This window comes from Podarcis vaucheri (genome assembly GCF_965113315.1).
Source record: "Podarcis vaucheri genome assembly, chromosome: 14".
NCBI lineage: Eukaryota > Metazoa > Chordata > Lepidosauria > Squamata > Lacertidae > Podarcis > Podarcis vaucheri.
Window position 1 is genome coordinate 42,627,950 of NC_138752.1, and position 26,288 is coordinate 42,654,237.

Here is a 26,288-nt window from a genome sequence, read left to right on the forward strand (position 1 = left end):
GCTGAGAGGCAAGGATTGGCCCAAGAATACCCAGTGAGCTTCAGGGCTCTGTGTGAATTTCAACCCTGGTCTCCCAGGTCCTAGGTCTGGCACTCTAAACACGAGCTTTCTGTAGTGCTGGCCTTAATTCACTTGAGAAAAGCTGCCTGAGTATCTTTGCTAGAAACAGAATTAATAAGGAAAGCTGAAATTGAAGATGTGTTAATGAGAGTTAATATACTTGGCAGTTCATCATGTCATGCGCTTACTTGCCAGATGGCTATGCAGTAAAATGCAGGAATACTTTAATTTCCAGCGATATCCTGTTGATCATGAATATATAAGGTGGTATTTTGAAATAACCAAATACACAAGTTGGAAATGGGAGCTCTTGCCTGGTTCCATGAGTCTGCGCAAGAGTCTGCTGTCTCCATTTTGGAAACGGTTTGTGAAAACGATCAAAACTTGTTTTTGTTTCCTTGCAGGAGACGAAGGAGACAACTTCTACGTAATCGACCAAGGAGAAGTGGATGTAAGTGCGAATTCACCTCTTACCTGATGGAATTTTGTGGTTTCCCTTCAGATCTTATTCATGCTACCTCAGGAACAGAGAAAAACTGCCTTATACTCAGACCTCCTGGTCCACTTAGTATTGCCTACACTGACTGGCAGTGGCTCCAGTCATCCTTGGCATGTCTGCAGGGACAAAGTGTTGCCACTTGCATGTGCTGGACATTGTGTAGCTCCTGTAAAAGAGAGAGAGAGAGAGAGAGAGAGAGAGAAGCAATTTCAAAGGCACATTTAACTTCAGTGTGGATGAGCCATTCGTATTATGTTCGAACCAAGTCATGGTGCCCTAAAAAATACTTCTCCTCTTCCCATATGTCCACCCAGCTCAGTTTTAAAAACCTTGCTTCCACAATAGGTTCTAGTCCGAAAGGGAGCAGCTCTTCGGGGCTGACTTGGCTTGCAAGAAGCAATTTTCCCACGCGGCACAGTTCGTGAGCCAAGCTTATTTGTCCGCGTGAAGTAGGTTAATGGGGTATCATATGCAAACAAATTACTTTAGAAGCCATATTAACCACACCTGTAGGCAAGACATTTTGCCACTGGATGATCAAGATGGAAGGCTATCAAGATGGAATGCACCCGAGGGGCCGCGAGAAAGGAGAGCAGACTATTTTCGGTAATCACCCAGTTTAGTTTACGTGTAGCTTGCCTCTTCCCATAGAGGACGAGAGCGGCAGCCTCGGGCTGATGGTTTCATCTTCAGGAATCTCACTGTGCTCTTCAGAACTTGCTCCCGAAGGGCTAAACCTTGAATTGGAAGTGCTTGCAAAGGGAGCCCTTTCATCAAGCAGATGCGAGATTCGTCCTGGCTGTATAGATGCCTGGGCACCCAAAAGTTCTGTCCCATGCCATTCAGGGAGATAGCATTGCAAATAGGGAAACCTGCTTAGGGACTTTAGAAACACACACACACACAGGTTGGATTGTGCATCTGTTAAGGGATGACGTTGGGATACAAGCAGAGATCCCCTTAACCCTCTCCAGTCTGGAGCAAGCATAAATAGATTCAGGAGAGTGGTCCTTTTTATTTTTTGTGGAGGGCAAGAACCCCCAAATCCCATGATGTACAGAACATGCCCAGAGGTCATGAGATGATGATGGGCTGTTTTAAAAAAATGAAGGGAAGGGAACACAATGGAGTAGATGGAATGCCAACCAGGGAGCATTCCACTCTGCAACTTTTTGTTGCAGAACCTGGTGGGTGTTTGTTGCTGCTGTTAACAATCATCTAGAATATCAGATGCTTGAGGTTGTTGTTCTGAAATCCTCTTTGTAGTTTTTAAAAGTAAGCTTTGGAAATGTGATTTTTGTGTGTGTGTGTGTGTGTGTGTGTGGCTTATTTCAGTACTGGCTAATCTTAGGGACACAGGGATCAGGTTATCTGATGCGGAAAGTCTCTTCCCATCCCTCTTCTATTTCAAGAAGCAAGCGGTGTATTTTAAGCTGCCCAGCAGCTCCTTGCAGTTATTTTAGTGAGAGGCATCTTCTTCTTCTTTTTAAAAAAGTGCTTGTTTGTGTCAGGGGACCGTCTAATTGGCATTGTTCGGAATCGAAAACCTCACACTCCGAAAGTCACTCCTCAGGAAATCCGTGTGACTCATTGTTCCTATCAAGGAAGGTAGCAATGCCACATCGGCAGGTCAAGGAGGAGAGGCAAAACTTGACAATTATCACAACTGCAGTGTTTATAGACGTGTGGTAACGTTGGCTTTATTTTTAAAACTTAGTGGCACCTTAGCAGCCAACAGGCTTGCGGAGGCTTGAGCATGGCCGGGTATCTATTCTGCCCTGCAGTAAGGGGACAGGCATCAAAATCTGGCACCTAGGTACCCCCAGATCCTGTGCCAAGGCAGGTCAAATTGTGCACGCTAAGAAACGGTGCACATTTGCTCCTTCTCTCAAGGTCTACTGCCACTAGCCGCCTCCAAAACTCTCCTCAAAAAAGTGCACTTTCTACAAAGCCTTCAGCTCATCCCCACAGACTCCATCTCTTGCTGAACCTAAGGCTGTGCACACCCAGGGCTGGATTTAGCTTTGATGAGGCCCTAAGCTACTGAAGGTAATGGGGCCCTTTATATGTCCAGCTGTCCTTTGTCAACAACAAATTGTCACTGTTTTTTGTGTTGGATATATGCGATATGGTAATTTATGGACCTAATAGGTATCTAAAGCCATTTGTACATAACAAAATAGGAGCCTACACAACACAAATCACTGTTGCTGTATGTAGGTTTTCTTTTATTTGTTTTTTTATCTTATATTTTGGAAATGTACATCCAGGTTTTTTTCCCTTTAATTTTTTTTTGGGCCCCCAAGAGAGTGGGACCCTAAGCTATACCCTGTTTAGTTTATACGTAAATCTGGCACTGCGCACACCCCATCCATATTTAAGCACACCCCATAATAAAACTAAAACTACCCTAATAAAAATAAAACTACCCCAGAAGCTCTGGTTTTCTCCTCACAGAACTACAATGCCCAGCACCCTTAATGAACTACAGTTCCCAAGATTCTTTGGGGGAAAGCCCTGAGCTTTAAACGGACAGTGCGGATGTGACCACTGGTCAAACTACACATTGCAGGGATGGATCCTGAGCATATACTATGCTGCTGAGCTTTTGCCACTCTGTGTGGCTGTCATCTGTCAGCATTGTGCAGAGTGGGCCATATCTTGGTGATAGACCACATGTTTTGCCTACAAAAGGTCTCAGGTTCAAACAACAGCATCTCCGGGTAGGGCTAGGAATAGCCGCTGCCTGAGACCCTAGGGAGCCACTGCCAGTCTGTGAAAACAGTACTGAGCTACATGGACCAGTGGTCTGACTCAGTATAAGACAAGCACCATGTGTTCGTTCTCCTGGACTAGATGGACAAATAGCCTGATCTAGGATACATCCATCCATCCCTCCATCCATCCATCCATCCATGCATCCATTTCTCTCTCACCTTTCCTCCAAGGAGCTCAAGGTGGTGTATATGCTCCTCCTTCTCTTCATTTTAACCTCATAACAACCATGAGAGGTAGGTTAGGCTGAAAGAGAGCATCTGGTCTTGTTGTTGTTTAGTCGTTTAGTCGTGTCCGACTCTTCGTGACCCCATGGACCAGAGCACACCAGGCACTCCTGTCTTCCACTGCCACCCGTAGTTTGGTCAAACTCATGCTGGTAGCTTCGCGAACACTATCCAACCATCTCGTCCTCTGTCGTCCCCTTCTCCTTGTGCCCTCCATCTTTCCCAACATCAGGGTCTTTTCCAGGGAGTCTTCTCTTCTCATGAGGTGGCCAAAGTATTGGAGCCTCAGCTTCAGGATCTGTCCTTCCAGTGAGCACTCAGGGCTGATTTCCTTAAGAATGGAGAGGTTTGATCTTCTTGCAGTCCATGGGACTCTCAAGAGTCTCCTCCAGCACCATAATTCAATCTGGTCTTAGGTACCCAGCAAACTTCATGACCTAGTGGGGATTTGAGCCCTAACGAACTCCATCTGCAAGAGTCTCATATGTTTGCAGAATGGTGCTTGCCATTCTCCCTCTCTGCCCCCCCATGTACCTCTAATCAGCGGGGGGAGGGCCCCCCATAACCATGCTTGGAGAGGAGAGGGGGGAATCATTCCATCTAGCCTTCTGATGAAACACATTTGCCTTAGTGTGATGTTGAATTCTTCCCCTGGTCTCCCAGGTCCTAGTCTAACACTTTAACCTCTACACCACACTGCATAACACACTTGGCTTCACTTGAACTGCTGACAATGGCCCCTCTCGCAACTGGATGCTATTACTCACAGAATACTGTGAATAAAAATGTTGTTGTTCTTCTTGACAGTATTCCGCCTGCGTACATACATAGGTTAACTTTTTCCGCTAAGCCTGATTTGCATATGTTTAAATGAGCTGCCCTTGGCTTTTACGCAGAATGATCCATTGACTGTGTTCTTTTGAGTCCTGGGTTGCCCTGGAAAGAGGAGAGAAAGACTGCACTCTCTCTCTCTGTGTGTGTGTGTGTGTGTTTAGGGGGGGGGGGGCGGTCAGATCCTGTTGCATCCCCATTTCCATCCCTAGGAAGCCTGCTACTTTGCTATTACAATTGATCTTCCAGCCACCTTGTTTATTCACATTCAAAAGTCTCTGAATCCAGAAAATCTAGATAGAGGAGCAGCTTAAGTATCTTTCCGTCTTGGTGGTTAGGCAGTCGCATCGCTTCCTCATGAAGCCTGGCGACCTGCCTCAACGTATCTGGTGAAACATAAATGATGGGCTTCCAGTAAAAAAAAAAAACCCTCTGAAAGTACCTGCTCCAAAGTGTGTGTTTTTGATGGGGGGGGGAGGAGTCCCAGATCTATATTTCCAAATATAAACCTCCTTCCTGTTGGTTACTTTCATTTTACAAGCCTTGCTCTTTCCCCCTTTTCTTCCCTGCATAAAAAGAAAATAACGCTTAGCCGTTTCACTGTAGAACAGCTCTTACAGTCAGAAAGTTCTTCCTGATTTTGAGCTGAAATTTATTTTCTTATAACTTGAAACCATTGGTTCAGATCCAACCCCCTGGCACAGGAGAAAACAAGCTTGCTGCATCTTCCATGTGGCAGCCCTTTAGATTTTTGAATCTATATCATATCACCTCTCACTCTCTTCTTTTTCATCATCACCATCAACTGTTTGCTTGTATAACTACAGTACAAACCACACCATATGAAGAACGGTCGAAGTAGCTGGGTATTTTAGCCGGGAAAAGAGGAGACAAGAAAGGAGTTACTGTTCAACATTGGAACGGGCTTCCTCAGGAGGCTGTGGGATCTCCTTCATCTGAGTTTTTAAAGCAGAGGTTGGATGGCTGGGCTGGACTAAATGACCCTTCAGGTCCCTTACAAATTTACAGTTCTATGAATCTATGAGAGCAGCTCACTACATCACCAGAGTTTACATAACAAAATATAAACCTTCCTCAACGTTTAAGTTGCAAGGCATAGCAAAGTTTAAATAGCCACGGGCATGAGTATTAATAGGCTAATCAAAGCATCTAAATAGATATACACTTAGATTGAACAATGCACAAATTATTCATACTATTGCTAACAACAGAAGTAAAAAATTAAGAAAACACAACCCACTGAAATAGCAGCAAAAATAATACGCCTTAACCAAAACTAAACATTGCCCCCAGCTACAGCAGCTAAACAAGACCCCACCCTGGGAGCCTCTGGGCAGCTGCAGGAACAGCCTTTGTAGCTGGAGTCGCAGAGGGGTGGGAAGGGGGAGAAATCTGATTCAGTTTGCATTTAAAGGTGAACCTACCTAATTTATGCTTTCCAGACACTATGCAAACCGAAGCAAGCCACCCTTTGAAATTTGCACTTCTCCGAGTTTTGCAATGCCATTCTCCACCCCAGGTCATGTGTGCCCAAATGCACACATTAGAGTAAAGTGTGCATAAAAATGCACATGTTGGTGAAAATGACCTGCAAAAAATAAATTAATTAAAAAATGCATTATGTTTGGGTAACATTGCTTTGCGAAAATGTGCCTGTTCAGAGAAATTCGCACTAAAAATGCCCATGAATTTTCATGAGGATTAAAAAGAAGACACTAATGATAAATTGCTGCAGATTGCGGCGGGATAGGGGAGATAAATTGAAAGAACAAAATTGTCAGATATATATTTTTTTATCCTGCCTTGGTCTAGTCCAGCGTTTTGACTGGCAATAAATGGCTCTCCCATATCATTGACAGAGGTTCCCCCAAGACCCATTTAAATAGAGAAGCCAAGGACTGAACCTCAGGCTTAATACATGCAAATCATGTGCTTTACCACTGAACCCAACACAGCTCTACTCCAAATAACAAATTCGATCTCTTACATTACTTAAATTGGTGTGCATGTGTCCTTTCCATCTCTTAAGAAGCAGATTTCTTAAAACTTTCCCTCACACCCTGTCTCTAGGTGTATGTGTGTGTGGGGGGGGAGTGCTCCCTTTGGCTGATATTTTTCACCTTTCTTCATTCTTTCTCAGGAAACCAGAAGGCTAAAATAAGCTGGGACCTTAAATAGACTTCTTCCACGTGGACAATGTTTCATTCTTCCTCCTTTTTTTTTAAAAAAAGGCAGATTTGCAAGTAAACTTAGCGTGGCTGAACTTTCAGCCCAGAGGACAGGATGACAGGGCCATGTATCATCAATACACTTTGTCATCATCGCGAAAACAAAATTCACTGTGTCATGTCTGGCCTAGCACTGAGGTTTTAAACTTTGAGTACAGTGTTTTCCTGTTTCAATCACTCCGGTCACTTGTGTTAGTTCCTCTAACCCCCAAAACACACTTTCCCACCTCATTTCTGAGGCTGATATTAGAAAATGACATTTTTATTGGGGAAGTGAATGCAGGTTCTTAAGTTCACATTGCTGGAGAATTACAACACGTCCAGACAGCTGCATTATGCGCTCCTTCTTGGTCACTAGAGAAGGGAGCAAGGGTGGTTTCTGAGCAAAATTGAAAATGTTGGTGCTGACCTTTAAAGCCCTACATGGCTTTGGCACTGTATACCTGAAGAAGCATAGCTACCCCAATTGCTCAGTCCAGACACTGAAGTCCAGCTCCAAGGGCCTTCTGGTGGTTCCCTCATTGCAAGAAGTGAAGTTACAGGAAAACCAGGCAGAGGGCCTTCTTGGCAGTGCCTCCTGCCCTGTGGAATGCCCTCCCATCAGACGTCAAGGAAATAAACTGCGCTCTTTTTATTTTAGATGGAACTCACCAGAACTCAGTTCTGGCACCTCTCAGGTGGTCGCCATTGCCATTCTAAGAGGTGTTCATGGCAGTGCTTTTTCTAGAAAAGTAGCACTGTAAATAAACAACTATTTGACTTTTAAAAGACATGCGAAGGCAGCCTTGTATCAGGAAGTTTTTAATGTTTGATGTTTTCCTGTGTTCTGTGAATGGGCTCCCAGTACGTTTCCGAGCACAATTCAAAGTGTTGGTGCTGACCTTTGACGCCCTAAACGGCCTTGGTCCTGTAAATCTGAAGGAGCATCTCCACCCCCATCGTTTTGCCCGGACGCTGAGGTCCAGTGCCAAGGGCCTTCTGGCTGTTCCCTCATTGCGAGAAGTGAGGTTACAGGGAACCAGACAGAGGGCCTTCTTAGTAGTGGCACCCACCCTGTGGAACGCCCTCCCTTCAGATGTGAAGGAAACAAGCAGCTATCTTATCTTTAAAAGACATCTGAAGGCAGCCCTGTTTAGGGAAGTTTTTAATATTTAATGCTGTATTGTTTTTAACACTTGATTGGGAGCCGCCCAGAGTGGCTGGGGAAACTCAGCCAGATGGGCGGGGTATAAATTATTATTATTATTATTATTATTATTATTATTATTATTATTATTCTGTGTTTTAATTTGTTGCCCACTCTGGGCAGCTTCCAACATAAAATAAAAGAACATAACAAAACATCAAATATTAAAAGCTTCCTGATACAGCGCTGCCCTTGGTTGTCAATGGAAGCTTGTGGAGTAATAATAATAATAATAATAAATTTTATTTATATCCCGCCCTTCCCAGCCGAAGCTGGGCTCAGGGCGGCTAACAACAATCAAATGGTTCAACATTGTAAAACATTCATTATAAAATTAATTAATCAAATTAAAATCAAATTAATGGCAACCATCAAGCAAAGTTTTGTGCAGATTGCCAGAGGAGGGGGTCAGGCTGCGCCCTGACAAAAGGCCTGGTGGAACAGCTCTGTCTTGCAGGCCCTGCGGAAGGATGTCAGGTCCTGCAGGGCCCTAGTCTCTTGTGACAGAGCGTTCCACCAGATTGGAGCCGCGGCCGAGAAGGCCCTGGCTCTAGTTGAGGCCAGCCTAACCTCTCTGAGGCCTGGGATCTTTAGGGTGTTTTTATTTGCAGACCGTAAATTTCTCTGTGGGACATACCAGGAGAGGCGGTCCCGTAGGTACGAGGGTAGGTTATCTCCTTGACATCTGACAAGAGAGCATCCCACAGGGCGGGCGCCACTACTAAGAAGGCCCTCTGCCTGGTTCCCTGTAACCTCCCTTCCTGCAATGAGGGAGCCTCCAGAAGGCCCCTGTGCTGGACCTCAGAGAGCTACTGTCCGTCAGTGTGGACAGTAGGAAGCTAGATGGACCAAAAGTTTGACTCAGTATAAAGCAACTTCCTGTGTGCCTGCGGCCCCAGCAATTGCTTGAATTCCACTTTGCTAATGAAGTTTATAAAGCAGAGGCGTGCGGTGGGGGAGAGGAAGGCATCCCTTTTATGTAAGATCTTTCCCCTGTTCCGTGCTGGATTTCTTTTGAGTTTCACAATGGTGGTGTTTTCCTGCAAACTTCCTTGCAGCTACCTTCTCCTCTCCTTTCAAGTCCGACAGTATTGCCGAAACAGAAAAAGGAAGACAGTGACAGCCCTGCCCCTTGGTTCTGTGCGCGCCAGACTCTACAAAGAGGGTGCGCTGGGGGAAACCCTCAGATGCCAACACACCACAGGGAGCTGGAAACTCAAAGAGCAAATGCAGCCCTTGTACTAAAAGCAAGAAGACTTGAAATTCTGTCTGCAAAGCAGGTTGTTCCACCAATCACTGCGGTTGTTTTTAGTGACTCTGTAAGGAAATGGCTCAGCTATTGTTTCTGGACTGTTGACTTCCAGAGACCCATAGCATGTGAGGGAGACAGCTATTTTTTGGAATGTGCATTTTGCAACGTGTATTTTGGAAGAACAGTCATTTCCCCTTCAACTAAGTTCCTAAATTGGGTTTTTTAAAAAATAAAATAAAAATCTGTGTATTAAACTTGCTTGAAAATTCAAATTAAAAAAAAACAAAACAGATACAAAGGGTAAGTTATTAATATAACAGGCTTTGTACAGCTCAATAGCTATACATAAAGATAATCTCGATACGTTCTGCCCCCTTTAGGTTTTCCATTACAAAATTCTTCTTTACAGGGTTGTGAGATGAAGAGATAACTCAGAAGTCCCATAGTCTAGTGTACATCAAGGATGGGGAAGGAGGAGGCATTATCCTTTACACTTGTGTCATCAATAAAGACTTTCCTCAATTTTTTTCTCAAATGGGTCCACTATCTTTTGCCCCTGGTTGCCCTTAACTCAATAAAACCAATTTAGTTAAGGGTAACCAGGGGTATTGTTTTGGAAAAATCTGTGATATTTGCAGACATTCGCAAATTATATTCCTATGGTGTGGGAATTAAGAGAAAATGGATATTGAAGTTGGAAGGATAAACGCTTGACATTGGTTAGGCAATGGTCTGAATCTCTTATTGCCCTTTCTCGTTTGAATCTATTTCTTGCAATTGTCAATCTTCTTTGGATAACACATGAGAAAGCCTATGCTACTATACATTGGGTGGGGCGGGGGGGGGGAACTAGGCCAAGGGCCACATTCTCTTCTGAGTAGCGTTCTGAGGGCTGCTGTCAGGCTTTAGGGAATCCGACCCCCCTCCCTCACGGCAGGCTGCCAGTAATGGAAAGACAAAAAGCTCTTACCAAGTCTTTTATTCAATATTCACAGAGAGAGCCGTAGAAATGCTGTCTCTTGGATAATGGCGTTGCTTCGAGTAATATCTTCCCCCCTTCCCTTCTCCGTCGTCAACAGCCCCACCCCCCTTACGGTGTCTGCTTAGGGACAATTGCCTCTGGGCTCTCTGCTCTCCTACTTTCATTGCTCTCCGTGTTCTGGGAGAAGGGGGGGGGTCTGGAATGCTCTCTAGCGATAATGCGTCAGCCAGCTGTTCCTGCTCCGCTTCTCCCGTTATTTCCCAGCTTTGCCCCTCTTCTATCTCTGAGCTGTGACCCTCTGCAAACCACCGTTGTAAATCTATACCATCTTCCTCTTCTCAGGAAGGTTCAGGAGAAGGAGGAGGCCATCTCCACCATTCCTCTTCAGTCCATGTCAAAAGTTGGCAGAGAAATGAATGTAAACGTTTCCTTTGTACATTGACCTCTGCACACACACCCTTCTCTAGCCTCCATCTGGGAAAGTAAGGGGCATCAGAGCTCAGGAACACATTCCAGGCAGGCCAAAACGTTCTGGGTACCAAACAAGGCCAGTGAAGCCTGATGGGAGTTATGACAGCCACATAGAAAGGCCTGGAGGGCCACATTTGATTGCCAGGCCCGGGGTCCCCCCTTCTATATATGTTTAACACTGATGAATTATTCTTATCATAGAATCATAGAACTGTAGAGTTGGAAGGGACACCGGGGAAACACAGCTAAATGGGCAGGGTATAAATAATAAAATTGTTTTCATCATCATCATCTAGTCCATGGGTAGGCAAGCTAAGGCCCGGGGGCCGGATCCGGCCCAATCGCCTTCTAAATCCGGCCCACGGACAGTCTGGAAATCAGTGTGTTTTTACATGAATAGAGTGTGCCCTTTTATTTAAAATGCATCTCTGGGTTATTTGTGGGGCCTGCCTGGTGTTTTTACATGAGTAGAATGTGTGCTTTTATTAAAAATGCATCTCTGGGTTATTTGTGGGGCATAGGAATTCGTTCATTTCCCCCCCAAAAAATATAGTCTGGTCCCCCACAAGGTCTGAGGGACAGTGGATTAGCCCCCTGCTGAAAAAGTTTGCTGACCCCTGATCTAGTCCAGCCCCCTGCAATGCAGGAATATGAAGCTGCCCCATACGGGAATCAAACCTGCAACCTTGGCGTTATCAGCACTGTGTTCTAACCAACTGAGCTATCACTGATGCTCACATTGCTTTTTTCTCTCACTGGCAGGTGTATGTGAATGGAGAATGGGTCACCAGCATTGGAGAAGGAGGAAGCTTTGGAGAACTCGCCCTCATCTACGGAACGCCAAGAGCTGCAACGGTTAAAGCCAAGACAGACCTCAAGCTTTGGGGTATCGACAGGGACAGCTACAGGCGCATTCTAATGGTGGGTTTAAAACCTAATTATTTGCCTAAGTTATTGCTGCTATTTCACTGGTTCCTTTACGGATGCCGTAAACCCATATGGTGCTTTAGTGTTTTACAACAGAGGTTAAATGTTTTGAAAATTGAGGGTTTGGTGTCTGCTCTGCTTGGAAAATCAACAGCAGTGCATGGGTTTCTACTGTGGGAGAGAAAGGCACTGTAAACAGAATGCACCATCCCATATTGTCTTTATGAGAAGTGAGATGCTTCCAGCCTTCCCCTTTTGCCTCCAGAAAAGTAGCCAGCAGGAAAACGGTCGGGACCTGGCTGGGATCACGTCGTGGGCGACCAAACCCAAATCTAAGCCTGGAAGTTGCAAAAAGGATGGAAGTAGTGGGAAGCTGGAACCTGAAGATCAGCAAGTACAGTGGTACCTCGGGTTAAGTACTTAATTCGTTCCGGAGGTCCGTTCTTAACCTGAAAATGTTCTTAACCGGAAGCACCACTTTAATGGGGCCTCTTGCCACCGGCGCGCTGCCGGACCCCGTTTTCTGTTCTTATCCTGAAGCAAAGTTCTTAACCCGAGGTACTATTTCTGGGTTAGCGGAGTCTGTAACCTGAAGCGTATGTAACCCGAGGTACCACTGTATAGCTTTACTGAGCAAGTGGAGGCTGAAAGCCCAGCCCATAGTACTTAGGCTACACTTGGCCAATCCAGAGACTCCATACTGCCGGCCAGTTGGAAGGGCTGATGTTGCCTTATCCTCATCCATTGAGAGTCCTTCCTCTCCCCACACCCTGCCTGCCATTATAATAGCTGCGCTAGAGAACATGGGGTGTACTGCAAACAGTAATAGGGGCATTCCTGGGAGAGGAGGAGCCCAATGGTGGTTGGTCCAGCCAGGCCGACGGAGAGGGCTTTGCTGCCTCACCAATTTGCCGGGTTTATTTCTTAAATTTGTATACTGATGGAGCCAAGTGAAATGTTATGTTTCGTTATGGTTTATTTATATGCTGCTTTTGGGCCACAAAGGGTTATCCCTCTTCAGCCCCACATTTTTGTTCTTCCAGCCCTCTTTTTTTAAGACCTCCCCCCTTCCTCTCTGCCTGTTGTTTCCTCCAGCATTTATATACACACAGGTCCCACTTACAGTATATGTGTTCTGTGGAAACTGTAGACTTGTTATGTGAACGTTTGCCGGGAAATCGTTTATTAGGCAAATGTTCACATAACAAGTCTACAACTTCCATTGTTTCCTATGGAAATATTTATGATTTGGGATTTGTCCATTTCTCCCCTTTTCCCCCAATGGTTTTTCCCTAAAGTGGCTGCAGCCCAAGGAAAACACTGATTTGTCTGATCTCTTCTGTTCTCTGTTTTGTCTAATCTTGCTCGTTTCCTGCATGGTTTCTGCCCCAAAATGGCTGCCGTTCACCAGCAAAGCAGAAACAAGCAAGGAAATAAGGAAGTGGGCAAACTCCCAATGTTTGGATATCTGAATCTGCGGTACTTATAGTGACGTTTGGGCATAATTCTTTATGTGTGGATAAGTGATTTTTTGGGACACAGGTGGCGCTGTGGGTTAAACCACAGAGCCTAGGGCTTGCTGATCAGAAGGTCGGCGGTTCGAATCCCCACGACGGGGTGAGCTCTCATTGCTCAGTTCCTGCTCCTGCCAACCTAGCAGTTTGAAAGCACGTCAAAGTGCAAGCAGATAAATAGGTACCGCTCTGGCGGGAAGATAAACGGCGTTTCCGTGTGCTGCTCTGTTTCTCCAGAAGTGGCTTAGTCATGCTGGCCACATGACCCGGAAGCTGTACGCCGGCTCCCTCAGCCAATAAAGCAAAATAAGCGCCACAACCCCAGAGTCGGCCACCACTGGACCTAATGGTCAGGGGTCCTTTAAGTGAGTTTTTGCACAATGAGCGGGTAGATAGCAGGACTTGGTGTAGCCTTTGCTAGCCCCCATCCCTCTTCCCTGGGTCCTTGTATACATCCTGGCTCCATGTCCTATATCAGCCACTTGGCCAAGCCAGCCTTGAGATGTGGCTAAGCCAGCAGCTACTAACAGACAAATTGTAAGTGGCTTACATATTAAGTCCGCAGTCAACCCATCACAAATGGATAAAAGACAGTTTGGGTTTCAAGGCACCAGCTCACCTATTATTTCAGAAATTTCCTTCATCACCTCTTCCTAAAATTTGTACGCCCGCTATCATTTCTAAATTGATTAATCATCCTCCCCAAACTACCGCTCAGTCAGTAGGTCTTCCCCCCATCCCTTTTCCTACTAGTTCCTTTTTTACTCACTTTCTCACCCAGTAGGTGGGAAATACTTATTGCTGTTGTTTAGAGAGATCAAATGGAGCATGTTGTGCAACACTTTTCTTGTCAGCCATAACTTCTCTGAGGGGGCCCTGCTACTTACCGCACTGGGCATCTGACTAATCCATCCAGGAGTCATGTACTCATGGCCTGAATACCTTTGCGGGGCTCTTTTTTTGAGTGTATGTGTAATAACCAGTAGCGTACATACAACTCCACATCTGCGAGGCAGCCCTGAGGATGATTGAGTACGTTTCCTTATTGGGACATCCTTCATGACTAATGCAAGTTAGTCAGCTAGTCTCTCTCCACAAACTATCAGTACTGTTTCCTCAACTTGAAGCTGTCAAACATATAAATAATATTGGGGTTTATCCAACTAAGTTCTATGCAGAGCATACCCACTGAAATGAATGAACCACTCATGTCCATTCATTTCAGTGGGTCTACTCTGTGCATTGTATACAGCCGACTGAGTCTGCCAAAGCTGAAGGAGGGCGAAGAAGAGTGGTTTAGAAATCTTTAAAATTAATATGCTGAAAAAAATAACAATCCTTCAACACTTTTCAGAAACGTGGTTCCAAAACCCTGTTTTTGCCAGCCGCTCTTCAAAAGAATTCGGGATTTGAGAACATTTTAAAAATTCCTCCTGCCCCCAGAAACTCTCAGCTCTGCGATTCTGTGAATAACAAACCCTCAGATGTAAAACAAACCCATTGCTGCAACTCTACTTAGCGCCGTGGAACGGATAGTGCCAGGGTCTTTTGAAGTATTTTGGTTTCATGATCAGCAACGCGTTTGTTTCAGCGGCTGTGTGCGCACAGACTGTTTTGTGCTCTGCTAAGAATGTTCCATTCTAAGCATAATTCAATATCAGGCTTACATAAGAATTAACTAGGGCTTCACACTGGGACCTCAAGCCAGCTCCCCGCTTGCCAGGATCCGCCTTCTTATTTGCAACCTGGGCCTTCTCTCCCCATTCTCCTGGCTTCAGTTGGTTGAGCTCCCAAATTCAAGGCGCAGCTTTCTAGGAAGCAGCCCCTCAACTCCTGTTAGCACAGATGTAGGGGGTTCTGAGGATGGAGAGAGGGAACAGGGGAGAGGAGGCAAAAGGAAACCCGGAGTGAGAGAATGAGATGCAGAGAGGGAACCAAGCCAGAGGGGGAGAGCGGATTGGAGGAGAAGAAAAGGAGATACCACAGAGGGTGGAGTTGATGGGACTAGGTGGTTTGTTGTGTGCTTTGGAATCGAAATTGAATTGAAATTGAAATTGAAATACTTTATTGTCACTTGTACAACTTGTATACAGTGAGATTACACGAGCACTCCCCACTCAGCTCTCTTCGTCTTCATTCCCCTCGTTTACTGACGCACGCCCACCAAACCCGAAAGTCAGTTGCCCTGTTGTTATCTTTTCATTCAGCAGCCTAACAGCCCATGGATAGAAGCTGTTCTTTACCCTGTTGGCGCAACTAATCATGCTTCTATATCTTCTGACCGAGGGCAGGAGATCCAGAAAGTGCCGGCCAGGGTGTGAATCATCCCTGAGAATTTTCCTCACTCTCCTGAGGCAACGTTCTTCCGCTATTTCATCCAGCGGATTCACGGGACAGCCCATAATATCTGTCCCGTGAATCTGCTGGAAGGACTATTCATACAAGTCCTCCTTTTGGGCTCCCCATGGGCATATGGCTGGCCACTGTAGGAACAAGATGCTGGACTAGATAGGTCATTGGTCTGATCCTACAGGCTCTTTGTACATTCTTATGTGATAGACAGGGACAGGGGAGGGCTTCAATGCAGTTCTTACTGAAAGGCAAATCTCTCAAATTCGTACTTTCTGAAACAATATGGGAAACATAGCCCACCCCCGCCCCCTCCATTGAAATTAGCAATTATCTGAATTTTGCAATGTAGTTCTCCAGCCAAGCATTGTTTACAAAATTTGTAGAATTGTAGAATTGTAGAGTTGGAAGAGGCCACAAGAGCGATCTAGTCCAGCCCCCTGCAATGTATATATTGGTGGTGGTGGTGGTGAAGCAGGGGTTCCTCTCCAAATTCCCCCTCCACTGCTTTTGCAAACTTCGTTGATGGCTCCAGCCTCTGCATGGGTGGCACTGTTTGGGCTGCATAAGCAACGCAGTGTTATTATTTATACCATTCTTTCCACTGCCAAGCATTTTGGAAATGGCTGATCCGCTGTTTGGGATTGCTTTATGCAGTTTTTTTTTTTAAATGAATTTACGATGTAAGGATTTATGTCTTTTGAACAGAACTTCTCTAGTTGTTGTTGCTTTAGATGCTTGGTAAAAGTAAGGGGTTTTGTTTGTTTTGTTTTTACTGGAAATGATAAAAAAAAAACCTTGGTCAAGAGGGCCAGGGGCCTGCTCCAGATTACCAGAAGGAATGGGGAGACTGGGAGGGCTGGTTGGTGCTGCCCCCAAACAACTGCATTTGCTGTCTCATTCTTAAAAGTCACAGAACCCTGGAGTTGAAAAAGGTGAAATGGCTATGAGGACCTTCTAAGCAGGAGTGCCCCCTCATACTCTAGGAGGGATTACCAGTGTGGTCATGCAGTGGTTAGAGTGTCAGACTAGGATCTGGGAGACTAGGGAGCCATTGTGGTGTAGTGGTTAAGAACGGTGGACTTGTAATCTGGGGAACCGGGTTCGCGTCTCCGCTCCTCCACATGCAGCTGCTGGGTGACCTTGGGCTAGTCACACTTCTCTGAAGTCTCTCAGCCTCACTCACCTCACAGAGTGTTTGTTGTGGGGGAGGAAGGGAAAGGAGATTGTTAGCTGCTTTGAGACTCCTTAAGGCAGCGGTTCTCAACCTGTGGGTCCCCAGATGTTGTTGGACTACAACGCCCATCATCCCTGAGCTCTGGCCTTGCTAGCTAGGGATGATGGGAGTTGTAGTCCAACAACATCTGGGGACCCACAGGTTGAGAACCGCTGCCTTAAGGGGAGTAAAAGGTGGGATATCAAGTCCAAACTACCCTTCTTCTTCTTCTTCTTCTTCTTCTTCTTCTTCTTCTTCTTCTTCTTCTTCTTCGTCTTCTGGGTTCAAATCCTCCCTCAGCCATGAATCTCACAGGGTGACCTTGGGCCAGCCACTCACTGTCAGCCTAACCTACACCACAGGGTTCTTGTGAGGATTAAACGAGGAACAGGAGAACCATCTAGGCCACCTTGAGCTCCTTGGAGGAAAAAGTGTGACATCGATGCAAGAGCCACAAGCAAATAAATAAAATTACACAAAAGAAAGGAGTTTAGGGGAGAAATGGGTTCAAGGGTCCCACCGAAAGCATACACAAAAACACAGTCCTCTTTCTGAAGGCTTGTCAGGTCCAAATCTGGTTGGAAGGTAAGTAGGCGAGGGCTTGAATTTGCCTATCGCTCATTGGTGCCTGGACAGCCAGCAATGGCCACTTGCCATGATGGTTATGCTTTGCCTCCTCAGCTGGAGGAAGCAATACTTCTGAATATCAGTTGCTGGGGACCACAGGAGGGGAGAGGGCTCTTGTGGTCAGATCCTGCTTGGATGGGCCATTGGCCTGATCCAGCAAGCTCTCCTTACATTCTTAGGTTCATAGAAGAGTGAGCAACGCACACAGCGTGTCACTTGGTGGCAGCCTCCTTCACTATGGTGAGATGTATCTATATTTGAATTAAACCATTTATTTCTACATTTGCATCCATGCATGCAATTTAGCACATGCAACGAGAGCCAGTGTGGTGTAGTGGTTAAGAGCGGTGGACTCATAATCTGGGAAACCGGGTTCGTGTCTCCGCTCCTCCACATGCAGCTGCTGGGTGACCTTGGGCCAGTCACACTTCTTTGAAGTCTCTCAGCCTCACTCACCTCACAGAGTGTTTGATGTGGGGGAGGAAGGGAAAGGAGAATATTAGCCGCTTTGAGACTCCTTCGGGTAGTGATAAAGCAGGATATCAAATCCAAACTCTTCTTCTTCTTCAATTCCAACGAGCCCCTTTTCGTCCTCTTGTTTGGGCAATACCTTAGAGGCCAACCTAAGCCCAGGGGATGGGGAGCATATGAAGATGGGCTGCGCTTACAGATTTCTGAGAGGAGAACTTGGTTTGCTGCCTCTCACGATATCTTCTGAGGTCAAATCTATTTGGCACCCTCTTTTGACAACATGCAGGCGGTTTGGTATCCTTTCCTCACCAGAGTGCATTTGCCAGAGTTCTGTCCACTGTGTGCTTAAAGAAATGACCATTACTTTCCATGGAAAACCATTTTTATTTTTTTTGCACTGACTAAAAGATCACCAAGTCAGGTGGATTTCCCAATCTTTTCCAGTTCAGTCTGTCTAGCCGTGTAGCTTTCATTTAATTTTTTTAACGAGTTCCTCGTTCACCCCTCTCTTTGGGATTTTCACCCTCTAAATATACCTGAAGACTTTCCACTGGCTTCTCTTGTTTGTCCAAAGTTTCCTTGATTGCTGTCCGCCTTGGAGAAGGGCGGCAGGAGGACGGGGCGTGCGGTGTTTAACAGAATGAAAAGCTGCAAAGCTTTAAATGCTTATCCTGCCCCCCATAAATCACTGCTGGATTTTTTAAAGCAATACTTCTGAACTCTGTTTGCCGAGATGTTTCTGGCAATGAGACATCCAGATGGAAGATGGGGCCGCAGGTGCAGGAACATCAGAGCCACAGAGATTGAGACTGTCATCTCCCTGGCCAGTTGTGTGATGGTGTGTTTGCAAAAAAAACACAACCCTAATCGAAATGGCATCAGCTTTTATTTTCCTGATGCCATATCGTGTTGCAAACCCTGGACTCACTTCACTGCCTGTAAATCCCTTTTTGGCATTCTTCTTTTCTATTGAATCTTTGTGCCTCTTTTTTTTTAATGGCCTGGATACCAAAGTTCCAGTTTTCCAAAATGCATCTTATTGATAACCCTGCAGCATATGGTTTAGAAGTATCTTATTTTTTTATGATCTGCTAACACATTCGGTTATTACTTTATAATAATAATAATAATAATAATAATAATAATAATAATAATAAATGACTTGTGTTCAGGACTAGTCAGTTTAACAGCATACTGCTCTCATGTATACCCAAGCGTAAGTCCCACTGAGTCAAATAGTACTTGTTCCCTGGAAAGTATGCTTTAGGATCACAGTCTAAGGACTGTTCTTCATTCATCAGCTGTCTTTTATGCAGTGCACTGATTCATTGAGACATTAAATTTGCACAATTTATTATTATTATTATTAGCATTTATATCCCACTTTTCTCTCCAAAGAGATCAAGGTGGCATACATGGTTCTCCCTGTCCTCCACAACCACCCTGAGAAGTAGTGACTGGCCCAAAGTAACTCAGCGTGGGCTTCATTGCTGAAAGGGGATTTGAACCCTGGTCTCCCAGGTCCTAGTACAGCACTCTAATCTCATCCACTACTGCCCCAGTACTGTAATATTACTGCATATTATAAAGACAGTGTCAAAATAGTGAGTGTTTTGTGCAAACATTCGCCCTGTGAAATGGGTTCCTCCATTTTGGCCATAATTTTTACATTGGACTAGAAAAACAAGCTGATGGTGTTTCTGCTTTCAGAGAAAGGCCAGAAAGCATTGTGCTTACTTTGAAGTGTCATCACATAGCCAAAGATGATTGGTACACGTTGTTATTGTCAGGAGTTCAGCCTACACTTGAGTAGGACCTAGCCATAGACACATGCCTGACTGGCATGTTCTCTCCCTCCTGGTCGCTTGTTTGGGAGCTTCAAAAGCTTTCTTCAGCCCAAACATCACAGCGACTGATGCCAACAGACACCGGCACACTTAGGGATCCGCAGAGTTTGCGCATCATGCGTAACAGACCTCAGCAACTCAGCATTTTGGCTAATCTACTTTATTTACATATAAACACACACAGAGCACTGCAACATGGCTCTCTCTCTCTCTAGCATCAGACAGCAAAGAGAAAAAGAACAAAGGACAATAGTCCCACTTCATGGAACACAGTAACACAAACATCCTGTCTCCATCACTTCCCACTCTGTGGAGTCAAAACATATACAGTCATGTGATAGACAACAACCCCATGACTGCAATCATGGAGCAGGAATTCTAACAGTTATGACATCATCACCCTAGCCACGTGATCCTCGATTGGCTATATAATGTAGCCGTCAAGAAGACAAATCTCTTAAAGAAGAATTAAGAGGATCAGTGAACCAGAACAAAATGGTGCAGAAGACACAGGTTTCAGGAGCACTCTTGGAGAACTTGTCTGGGACCCTCAGGCTCCCACTTCTGTGCCAAAAATGTCCTTACACAAAAGTTGTAACTTAGGCCTGCAAATGACCAGAACCTCCATACAGGTACATTTCAGAGATGTGCCTTTCAGAGAAGTATCAGTCTAAACAACAGAAAGATAGAAAGAGAAGCCACCATAGAAATAAAACTACAGGGATAGTCTGAGAACCTGGAGGTTCCTCACTCTTGTCTTATCTCCATGCAAACTCCTCTTCTGCAAACTGAGTTGCACCCACATTTGCAGAAGGTGCATACTTGAATTCAACCCTCCCCTCTGAAAATAGTGACAGTCTGGAAGTGCCCTTCAGTGTCAAAAGGTCTTTTCCTACAGGAAGCAGCTGTAGGTTAGTTTTGTTGTTGTTGTTACAGTTTTATTCTTTCACCCTCCTTCCAAGCTGAATTCCTGCTTTCCCATCTCTGCTTTTCCTTTAAACTATTCCAGGCTGTGGTTGTGCAGCCCTCCCTGGCTCCTTGATTACTGCTTCTTAAAATTCTTCTGCGCCCACAGTCATTTTCAAAGAGCAGTAGATGCACCATCTGCCTTTGCTCCCCCCCCCAGCCCGCCCACCTCCTTCTCCCTCCAAGCCTATCGCCACAAGGCACACACCTGCCTGGTTTTCCACAGCCGCCAACTTGGGTGCATGCGCCAGTTGAAGTTTCCACCCTGGACGCTGCTGCAGGAGGACATGGATGGATGCACAGTGTCCAGCTTTCCACTTGCTGTCCCACGCTGAGCTGTCAGGCTTTGGCGAGGGCTTGTTGTTAGAACGTCTAGCATTTCCAGGGCTCAGGCATCCTCCAGGATCAGGAGCCAGGTTCATCCGACGGGGAGGTCAGATAAGGGTCAGAGCCGGCCAAGGCAGTTCACAGCAAAGACCCCGGCGAAATAGGCCTGAGCACACACCGTGTGTTTTTTCAGCACTTATCTTACTGAGCCTGTCACTCAGCGAAAGAACATCTGCTTTGCACGAATCTGATCCCTGGCATTTCTGTTTAAAGTAGAGATGGGAAACTGGTGGCCGTCCAGATGTTGTTGGATATCAGCTCCCATCAGCCCAGATGGTCAGGGATGATGGGAGTTGTAGTTTAGCAACAGCCAGAGGGCCAGAGAATCTGACACGGCTTAAAACCATGGCGAGCCTAGGCCTGTATTGGCCCTAGACCAAGGGTGGAGAACTCCCAAGTGACCAGTTTTTGCCCACGTGGGTTGAAATCAAAGGTGCCTCGGTTTGCAAGTCGTAACCATCAGCTGATTGCCAGGGCTTGCAAAGCACCGTGCCTGGGACTTCACAGGTGCTGACTGCCAGGAGCAAACTCTGCTTTGACACAGCTGCATCTTTATGTAACATACACCTGATGTCATGCATGATATCAGTTCTGGTGTAGGATGGGTAGGTGTGACTTGGCCAGGCCAACATATCCTTGTGGGCCCAAACAGAGAGGCCCGCTGGACCTAACAAAGCAAGCTGCCTTCAGTGACCCAGTAGGCCAAAGCCAGTTCTCAGTACCAAACCATGTTCCATCCCTGCTATCTCCAGGGAAGAGCTGGAGAGCTTCTCAAATAAGGCAATAATGGTCTACAGGGGTGGCCCAAGGTGTTATGGCACCTGAGATGGAATGCCCCACTGTTGTCCCCACAATGTAGGGGGGCAAACTCCATAAGGTCTTCTCCTCAAGAAGCCCTTGAGGAGTTGCCCCCACTGGGTAGGGGGGCAGATTGTTTATAGATTCCCCCCCACACACCCGCTCAGTGGTGGAGCTATGCACCAGCTTTGCCTTTTAGGAGAAGATGGTAAAAGCCACACCTCTCAGTGGAAGGGAGATCTCTCTCCTTGTGCCTAGAGGCTGGGGAGACCCATGGCAAAGCTGGGTGTTGGAATGGGGGTGACTCTCCTTGGGAGGTTGCCGCCTCACCCTGCCTTATGGGCATGATGGCACTGATGGTCTAGCTAGATCAGTGGTTACAGCTCTCCAAGGCTCTCTATAGAGGTCCTTCCAGCAATGATACTCAAGGTGGTATGGTGTAGTGGTTAGAGTGCTGGACTCAGGTTCAAATTTCCACTCAGCCATGAACTTTGCTATGTGGCCTTGGGTCAGCTCTCAGCCTAATGTGCTGCACTAGATTGTTGCAAGGATAAAATAATAATAATAGAGAGACGTATGCTTACCACCGTGAACTGCTTTGAGGAAAAGCTGTGCTATAAATGTAAATCCATAATCAACAGTCTTGGTGCAGTATGTGTGTTCAGTGGGACAATCCTTGAGTGTCAAACAAGTTTAATTATTGTTCCCGGCATCTGGGAACTATGTGGCGGTGCGCTAAGGAACCCTCTTGCAGAAGCTTTCCAGAGTTCCTTGCAGGAAGCCATGACACTTAAAAAAGGTAAAGAAATGTGATGGTTTCTCAGCGCAGGTGGTTATTTCTTTATAAAGCCACCTACGCTTGCTACGTGCTGTATAAAACGTAGAAACAACAGACACCCCTGCCCTCAGGCTTAAGCTCTGAAACGATAAAGACGCAATTAAGGACAAAAGAAAAGAAAAGCACAAGGGGAAGGAGACTGGGAAGGCCAAGGTGAGCAGCTGTCAGAAGAGGGCAAGGGTTGGGTCCCCCTCCTCACTGCTGAGGCAGAAGGACCAAGTGGCAGTTGGGTGAGGAAGGCCAATGGAAGGGGCCTCGATCCGTCTCCCTCAGCTTAACTGCTGGTGAAGGCCTGTGATACTCACCCTACAAAGGCAGCATCATCTATCCTGGTCCTATGTCCAGTCCTCCACATTTCCACATCAGTTTGATAATTTTTTAAAAATTCACCCCCATTTTTGTGTGAATTTCTCCTAATATACACATAGAATAAAAAAATCCTATAGTTGGAAGGGATCCCAAGGGTTGTCTAGTCCAGCCCCTGCAATGCAGAAATCACAGCTAAAGAATCCCTGACAGATGGCCACCTGACCTCTGCTGGAAAACCTCCAAGGAAGGAGAGTCCATTACCTTCCAAGGTGGTCCACTCCACTGTCAAACAGCTTTTGCCCTCAGAAAGTTCTTCCTAATGTTGAGTCCGAATTTCCTGGCTTATAATTTGAATCCATTGGTTCGGATCTTACCCTTTGGAGCACCAGAAAACAAGCTTGCTCCATCTTCCATGTGGCAACCCTTCCGATATTTGAAGGTGGCTATCTTATCTCCGCTCAGTCTTCTCTTATCCAGTCTAAACACACTCAGCTCCCTCAACAGCTCAGTTTCCAGACCTTTTATAATTTCAGTCGCCCTTCTCTGCACATGTTCCAGCTTGTCAACATCCTTCTTAAACACATTTTTGCAAAGCGATGTTCACTAACATAATGCACTTTTGTGGGTTATTTTCACTAATATATGCATTTTAATGCAGAGTTTCACTCGAATACAGCCTTCCTCGACCTTCCACCCCAGATGTTGTTGGACTACAACTCCCATCATCCCTAACTATCAAGACCAGTGGTCAGGGATGATGGGAGTTGTAGTCCAACAACAGCTGGGGAGCCAAGATTGAGAAAGGCTGTGCTGGTATATATGTACAGTGGTACCTCGGATTAAGAACTTAATTCGTTCTGGAGGTCTGTTCTTAACCTGAAACTGTTCCTAACCTGAGGTACCACTTTAGCTAATGGGGCCTCCCGCTGCCGCCGCTGTACGGTTTCTGTTCTCATCCTGAAGCAAAGTTCTTAACCCGAGGTACTATTTCTGGGTTAGCAGAGTCTGTAACCTGAAGCGTCTGTAACCTGAAGCATCTGTTACCCAAGGTACCACTGTATATTTATACACATTTCTTGGCTGGAGAACTACACTGCAAAATTCAGAGAAATGTGAATGTCAAAGTAAAGCCATGTTTCGGTTCAGGTATTGTTTCAGCATTCACATTTCACTGTGAACTGAGCCGAATTTCTTCCCCACCTCCATCCCTGAACTGATGCCTTTTTGTTGCCTGAAGCGAAGCAGCCAATATACACACCTCCCCCCCATCACAAATCAAGGTGCTTGGTACGTACCCAAGTCCAGCCAACTTATTTTGGCACCTGAATGCAGAAACTCCTCCAGGGGCCTCTCCCACCTCCCTGGCACAAATAATAAATTAGATGACTAACAAATTGCTGCCCTTTCATGACACCCAGAATCGGGTGCCTCTGAGGCTACCGCTTCACCTTGCCTGGGGGGTAAGGCTGCTGGCTGAATAAAGGTCATCGCTTGGAGAACGAGCTTACTGTCGGCATAGAGAAGGATGCCCTCTGCTTGCTCCTTGTAGCCGCTGTCCACTTCCTTGTCTCCTCTCTTAGTTTATCAGCACCCTTTCCTCGCACGGAAGACGAGGCAGGTGCCCTTTCCCCCTTTGCTATAAGCAAACATCCCAGTGTTTGTTTACGGCTTAGCCGCCCAGCCCAGCTTCTGCTTCCCTGGTCCTTGATAGATTAACATGTCACCCCTCTGCTAAGTCTTTTTTTGTGGCCTCCTCTAAGTGTGGGGCTGGCAGGTGCGGAGCCACAGAAGAGGAAGACAGGAAGTGATTTGGTACAGCTCAGCATTAAGTCTGCAAGCTTGAACCGGCTAATTGGTGTGATAAATCGGTTAAAGCGTTGATTGCAGATCTGAAAAGCCTTGCAGTTAAACAGGGGAGCTGTGCACAGTGGGGCGTGGATCGCTCTGAGGCTGCTTCCCAACAGCTGGAAGGAAAGGAGGGTGGAGCCCCCCACTGCCTGGAGAGTGTCCCCCTCCGAAACAAAGTCCCCCTGGATGAAATGGCCCATGCAGCCCAATCTTGTGCATCTTTGCTGGGACGTTAGCCACAATGAGTTCCACTGAACCTGCTCCCAAAGAGAGGATGGTCATTTACACATAATAAAACAAAAAGAAAAAAACAAAACACCTGCATGTGTATTTGCATATGCTAATTTATATGTATCGGTGCAAATTTAGAAATTGTTATTATAATTTTAAATAGGAATTTACCATAGTGGGGAGGATTGGGGTAGCTGAGTCGGTAGAGCGGGAGACTCTTACTCTCAGGGTTGTGGGTTCGAGCCCCACTTTGGGCAAAAGGTTCCTGTGTTGCAGGGAGTTGGAACCAGGCAGAGGGCCTTCTCGGTAGTGGCGCCCGCCCTGTGGAACACCCTCCCACCAGATGTCAAAGAGAACAACAACTACCAGACTTTTAGAAGACATCTGAAGGCAGCCCTGTTTAGGGAAGCTTTTAATGTTTGATGCATTAATGTATTTTAATATTTTGTTGAAAGCCGCCCAGAGTGGCTGGGGAAGCCCAGCCAGATGGGCGGGGTATAAATAATAAATTATTATTATTAGACTCTCGTGGTCCCTTCCAACTCTATGACTGTGTTCAGGTGACCTGTGTGTATCTGAAGAAGTGTATCTGAAGAAGTGTGCATGCACACGAAAGCTCATACCAAGAACTAACTTAGTTGGTCTTTAAGGTGCTACTGGAAGGAATTTTTTTATTTTGACTATGGCAGACCAACACGGCTACCTATCTGTAACTGTTTCAGGTGACCTGTGTGCCTGCTCAGGCCCCTTGAGCAACATAATAACGTGAGGAGATCCTGCTGGATTAGGCCAATGGCCCATCTGGTCCAGAATCCTGTTCTTACAATGTCCAGTCAGATACCTCTGGGAAACCTTCACACTGGATCTGAACACAAGAGCACTCTCAGCTCCTGAGGTTCCCAGCAGCTGGTATTCAGAAGCATCACTTCCTCCAGCGATGGAGGCAGAGCATCGCCATCATGGCTAATAGCCCAACCACGGCTGTGAAATTTTGTGGCTGCTCTTGCTCTCCCTCCTTAGCGTTCTTCATCTTTGAGCTGGGAGGCCTTTCAAACAGAGGGCAGTGCTGTGGCTACCTGTCAGGGAACTGCCATCAGAGGCAAGGGGAGAGGTAAGACGCTCCAATGATGCAGGGGAGGGAACTAGCAAGGAGAGAGAGAGAGCTTCCGCTGGGGAAGGAAATCCAGGGGACACCAGGGAGAAAGGGGAGGCTGAGAGTACTGCGGAGGGGAGGCTCCGAGACTCTTCCAGTGAAATCAGCGGAGAGAGCACAGGACCTCCGCTTGGCACGCCCACGCTGCGCAGAAGGCTTCCGCGCAGAGAATCTAGGAGGAGACTTGGCGTCAAAGAATTTCTATGTTGGAGGAAGTTTAGGAGACGCCCACTCACGGATTCTGCCAGTGACTAAGACAGTCGGGTTATAAGGGC

The 26,288-nt window shown here is 46.2% G+C and overlaps 1 protein-coding gene and 1 long non-coding RNA gene across 7 annotated transcripts in view; both read left to right on the plus strand.

Moving 5' to 3' along the window:
- Positions 1-26,288, plus strand: part of LOC309519154 — a 155,484-nt gene that overhangs the window by 85,230 nt on the left and 43,966 nt on the right. The gene's annotated exons all lie outside the window — the stretch shown is intronic.
- Positions 1-26,288, plus strand: part of PRKAR1B (protein kinase cAMP-dependent type I regulatory subunit beta) — a 121,003-nt gene that overhangs the window by 50,749 nt on the left and 43,966 nt on the right. For all 6 annotated transcript variants that reach the window (XM_082199852.1, XM_082199853.1, XM_082199851.1 and 3 more), the window contains 2 exons: positions 465-511; positions 11,295-11,453. In XM_082199852.1, the coding sequence (XP_082055978.1) occupies positions 465-511; positions 11,295-11,453 (206 nt within the window). The remainder of the gene's footprint in view (positions 1-464; positions 512-11,294; positions 11,454-26,288) is intronic.